The following is a 5,641-nucleotide window of genomic DNA, read 5'->3' as shown; positions in this document are numbered from 1 at the left end:
TAATGAAGATCCGCCAAGCATTTTAAGGAAAAATTTCTTTTAAAAAGTTATTTCTATTTCTAGCTCTAGTGTCCTTGGGAGAGGACCTTATAAATTATGCTACGGACGAAATTTGATAAAGACCCATAATTTAAGGAATAGAAGTCGTTTTAAGACATTTCTAATTTTAGTTTTAGCGATCCGAAAAAAGTATCCAAGTGTCCCCATTTGAATAAAATTAGGAGTGATGCAAGGTCAATCAAACGGTTTATGAGAAGTTTTTTTTTTCTATTTTCAGCTCTAGCGGAGCCAAGAAGAGGCAAGGTGCCTCCATTTGAACAATTATAGAGAGGACCTTAAAATTATCATGATATACAGTTTGGCGAAGATCCATCAAGTGGTTCATGAGGAGAAGTTGTCTAAATATTTTTATCTCTAGCTTCAGCGACCCCTAAAAGGCACAAAGAGGACCAAGAGCCCCGATTTTTAAAATGTGGCAGAGGACTCTAAAACGATGCAATATATTGAGCTTGATGACGATCCATCTAGCAGTTCATGAGATTCGGTCATTCAAAGATAATGCTATATTTAGGTTTAGTGGTCCCTAAAAGTGCCAAGTGTCCTCATTTTAATAATATTAGGTGAAGTAAATACCAAGGTTGATGAAGATGCTTTAAGCAGTTAACAAGAGTTTAAAGATATTTCAGCTTTTGGCTCTAGCGTCCTCTTATACAAATTTAGGACAATGCCTTGAAAAGAGGCTACAAAATAAGTTTGATGAAGATCCATAAAGCGGTTGATGAGAAGGCGTTTAAAGGCATTTCTGCTTTTATCTCTAAGAGACCGAATGCACCATTTCAATAAAGTTAGGAGAGGAACATCTAGTATTGACAAATACAATCTTTGATGAGGATCCAATGAGAGGTTTATGAGAAGAAGCCATTTAAATATTTTTCTAATTTTAGCTCTAACGGCCTTTAAGGCCCTTAAAAAGGACCAATTGCTCCCATTGGAATAAAATTGACAGGGAACCTTACAATGATGCTACAGACCAAGATTATTGAAGATTCATATCCACCGGTACATGTTTTTTGATGAAAATCTACCAAGCTGTTCATGAATCAGAAGTTGTTTAAAGGTTTTTCTGCTCTAGCAGCAAGGGACCAAATACTCCCATTTCAACATATCTGAGAGAGGACCTTACAATAATGATACATACCAAGTCTAATGAAGATCCACCTAGCGGTTCATAAAAGAAGTCGTTTAAATTTTTTGTTGTTGTTTTCTATTTATAGCTCTAGCGACGTTTAATAGCTGCAAAGCACCCCAGATGAGCAAAAGCGGTAAGTTTTATTTGCAATTGAATATAAAATCAACCAAAGAAATAAGATAAAAATCTCAAAACACAAATCAAGCTGAACCGTTACCATAACGTTTTGAATAGCCCTTGTTTCCGTGATATATATAAAGGCCGCTGAAAGCGTAGAATATTTGTCTGGTGTTCTCTAGATAGCGTAGGACAAAATGCTTCTCTCGGGAATTTATACGTTTGCTCTTTTGTTTCAAATACACAGCTACAAAGTTTCTTTAGCAACAGAACCTATGTGTTCAAAATTTTCTTGCCAGGAACAACTTTTGGAAAAAATGATACGGACAGAAATTAAGATAGAAAGTATTGAAAACGAAATAAAGAAAACTCAAAACACAGTTTTGGACACTTTAAGCGAAGTAAAGAAGACAGTTGACAACATAATGGAAGAGATGGAAGGAAAGACTAAAGACATGGAACAGAGAGAAGGTAATATATTATTATGTCATGTTATCAAGAATTTGCAAAATATAGCATTATTATTTTGTCTTATTTTTAATAGCTTCTGAACAAATAGATAATAGTGATTTTTTGAATTCTAAAGCTTCAAACCATGACTTTCAACTATTCATAAATGACTTATTAAAGAATCGAAAGCCTCAAATAAAAGAGAACATTTTGTTCAGTCCGGCTTAAACTGATCTTTTCTCCATAACTTCTTTTTACATATTGTTACATCACGGATAAAAAATCTAAAAAAATCTAAATGTTCAAAATTATTAGTTTCGAACCCACTTTTTTCCATTCTTTAACTCTGTAACTTAAAGTTGTTTCTTGTTAAATCTAGATTTTTTTTAAAAACCTTTATCAAAGAAGAGCTGTCACTGTTAATTAGCATATGCATTTAAAGTAGTTCTTTGATACTGAATAGGCCTATCACACACACATATATTCCAAATCAGACGACATAAAAAATGACCTGATATTTTGTTTGAATATGACATTTCGCTTTAATCCTTTTGTAAGTTGGTAAGTTGGTTACAGACTAAGTTTTATCGTAATATCCTGTAATATTTCTATTAAGAATTGTTGAGCATTAATCATTTTTATAGTTTTAGTTTCATCGTTCTTGACCTTGAACCAAGTTCCCTAAAGAAAATCCCACGTTAGGTTTTTGTATACGTAAATTTATTGGCTAATAATAGCTGTTCTTAATACCTGTGACCTTGACATTACTGACCGAATTGACTTGTCAAAGGTCTTTTCTTATTAAAAAAATAAAGCAGTCCATAACAAGGATTTGAACAGATACTTGTTCGCTACATTTCAATTTAAAACGCCTTAGAAGAAGATGTATAACATATAAAATGGCATTTTAAAAATTTTCTTACTGTTCTGATACCAGTGCCATTCAGGGGCATAAAATTTAGAAATATAAAGTATGAACTTTATACAACATATGTAACAAGTAATTGATGATGCTAATAGTGAATGATCTCATTTACAGAATTCTTCAGAAACGCATTTGAGGGACTACGAACGAATTTTACAAACGACATGGAAAATCAGAAGAACTCTCTCAACGAATTCCGAGGTAATCTCACTCTTAACATTTTGTTTTAATCAGTGTACGATGGAAATTTTTCACCAAGTGAATACATTATTCTAAACATTGTGTGAACACGAGAAAACTATTATTTTATTTTTTTCATAAAAGCACAAATATTTCTTTTTTATTTCACGACTTTTCATTCGGTTTAAACAAACATTAACAGTGTAGCATGCATATAACGTTGCGTGGAGTATGCTCATTTTTGCCAATAGAGGAAAGGTACAATTCTACCAGTAAAAATATATCTCGTATTTTCGGTGCGAAAATACCAAGTTATTTCACTGATATACTTCAATTAAGTACAGACTTAAGGTCACTGACTTCAAATCACTTGCCCCTAATAGATGTGGGTTCGAGCCTCACTCGGGGCGTTGAATTCTTCATGTGAGGAAGACGTCAAGCTGGCTTAAGGAAGTGTGCCTGCCAGTGACGAACTAATACACAGAGGGGCACCTGAGGTCTTCCTCCACCATCAAAGATGGAAAGTCGCCATATGACCTATAATTGTGTCGGTGTGACGTTAAAGCCAACAAAAACAAATCAATTAACTATTTAAACATGTAATAAATATTATTCGTAAAGCTGGCGTGCTTTATATATGAAACAAAAATAATAAAAATATGGTACATAATGGTTTACTCTTAATATGGCCGCTGTATTTGACTTAACTGCTTGTTGTTATTGCTTTTCATTATAAATGAATTATTGATAGTGGTTATATATGTCAATCACATTGTTGTAATACATTGGTGTAACATCATTGCAGAAAACATGAAGAAGCCTTCCGTCGCTTTCTATGCGAACCATGTGACAGATCTGGCCCTTCGCACTGACAAAATCATTGTATTTGATACCACCATAACTAATGAGGGTTCTGGGTACGATGCTTCAACGGGGATCTTCACGGCACCTGTCGGAGGATTATACCAATTTACTACCCATGTTTGTGTACACAATGGGAAGCATTCTTTCATCGGCTTGGTGGTTGAAGGTAACGTGATTGCGAAAGATTCTAATTATGACCTTAACTACTATACCTGCAGTTCGGTAGGAGCAGTAGTCAGAGTGAAATCGGGAGAGCAAGTTTGGATAAAGTGTACCTCAGGATCTTCGTCCTATAAGTTATACGAGGACAGTACGATGACGAACAGCTTTAGTGGAATCCTGCTTAATAACTAGACGATAAATATTCAGATTTCTTCTACAAAAGTTGACGAATGATTTATATGTAACATGCCCTTATATTTTTGTTTTTATGTTGTAAGATGTTTATGAACAGGAGATGTATTTCGAGTGAAACAGCATGGTTGGTGAGACAAAACTGTAGTTCTGTAGACTGTTTTTTTTTGCAATAACTATTGTTAATAACCCTTTTTGAGTAAGTCTGTTATAACAGTTATAGATATTAGATGTGATACATTGCTGAACAAGCTGACTTTTACTTCCATCTGTTTTGTCTCGAGAAACTTATTCAGATATGATGTCTAAGTACAATGGGAACTTGTAGAAAGACAAAAACTTTCCAATTTATGCCATGTAAATATTAAATCACTTCCTTTGTATGGTTTATGCCAAAACCGATGTTAAATCTTTGGAAATATACTTTGATAGAATGTTCTGGTTTTGGCTTCACCAAGATAACCATGTTATACACTTACCTGGTATTTTATTGAATAATTGTCATTAGAATTAAGTAATTAAAAATATGTTTTATCTAAGATAGGTTATATCAGTTCAAACTGTTTCGTGTTTGGAACATCAGCAATTTCCATTCGTTACACCGTAAAACAAAGTTGTCTTACATTATCTAAGGTAGTGGACCTGTAATGAAACTCGACAATTTCCGTGATTCCCATTATGCAGTTCGGCATTCTTCGGTAGCGCAATGCGCATATGACATGCCGTAAAAAACGGAGAATGCCGAAATTGCATGCGTAGATTACGTACTTTGCCGATTGGCATTACGGATCCATTCCTTTTAATAAACGGTATACTATAGTAAAAAGTACCTAAGAACTATACACAATTCAAGCATAACTTTGGTTTTGTTTTTTTTTTTCCTGAAATTGCGCTATAGACGAATTTACAATGCCGTTGGTTGCCCCGGAGTTTTACCGGATGTATTGATTTTCATGCGCATTCGCATTGTGGTGCATCGGTAATTTGCCCAATTTCCCTAAGTATTTCTGCATTGTTTTCCTTTTAAGTAATAATCTGTTCTTTAAATTGAAAAAACTGCAGTAACAGCAATTATTTGTAATTTTATGCATTGTCCTACCGTTAAATTGATTCGGTGACCGTTTATTTCCTGTATTACTTGTTTGTTTGTTTTTTTTTTTTTGGTTTTTTTTTTTTTTTTTTTTTTTTTTTTTTTTTTTTTTTTTTTTTTTTGTTTTTTGTTTTTTTTTTTTTTTTTTTTTTTTTTTTGACATTCAAGAAAGTAATCATCCGCCATTTTGTATGCTAGTGATCGTGTTAACCTTTTTTTTTTGTTTTTTTTGTTTACTTAGTGAGGCTCCCGTTGGGAGATGTAGGATAACCAAATTTAATTCTAAATATCTTTTTACGCACCAAACGATCCCTGATTCCTTATTATGTAACGCAAATAATTTTAATATTTTTATTGTAATGTTTCATGTGTATATTTTGCATTGTATTGTATTATTTTCGACAAATAACTTATAGTATGGGAAGGTGTCGGATCTGTGGGATTCCCATCACGTGCCTTTTTCCTACAGATT

General features: G+C 33.4%; 1 protein-coding gene across 1 annotated transcript; it reads left to right on the top strand.

Annotated features, from left to right (window-relative positions):
- The first annotated feature begins 1,482 nt into the window (after positions 1-1,482).
- LOC128546317 (uncharacterized) lies at positions 1,483-5,161 on the top strand. Its single transcript, XM_053516716.1, has 3 exons — positions 1,483-1,777; positions 2,796-2,882; positions 3,667-5,161. The coding sequence occupies exons 1-3, from the start codon at positions 1,504-1,506 to the stop codon at positions 4,077-4,079; spliced, it is 774 nt and encodes a 257-aa protein (XP_053372691.1). The 5' UTR covers positions 1,483-1,503; the 3' UTR covers positions 4,080-5,161.
- The last annotated feature ends 480 nt before the right edge of the window (positions 5,162-5,641 follow it).

This window comes from Mercenaria mercenaria, chromosome 10, assembly GCF_021730395.1.
Source record: "Mercenaria mercenaria strain notata chromosome 10, MADL_Memer_1, whole genome shotgun sequence".
In the NCBI taxonomy this organism is placed as follows: Eukaryota; Metazoa; Mollusca; class Bivalvia; order Venerida; family Veneridae; genus Mercenaria; species Mercenaria mercenaria.
Note: the sequence above shows the minus strand (reverse complement) of the source record. Positions and strands in the feature narration are given on the sequence as shown.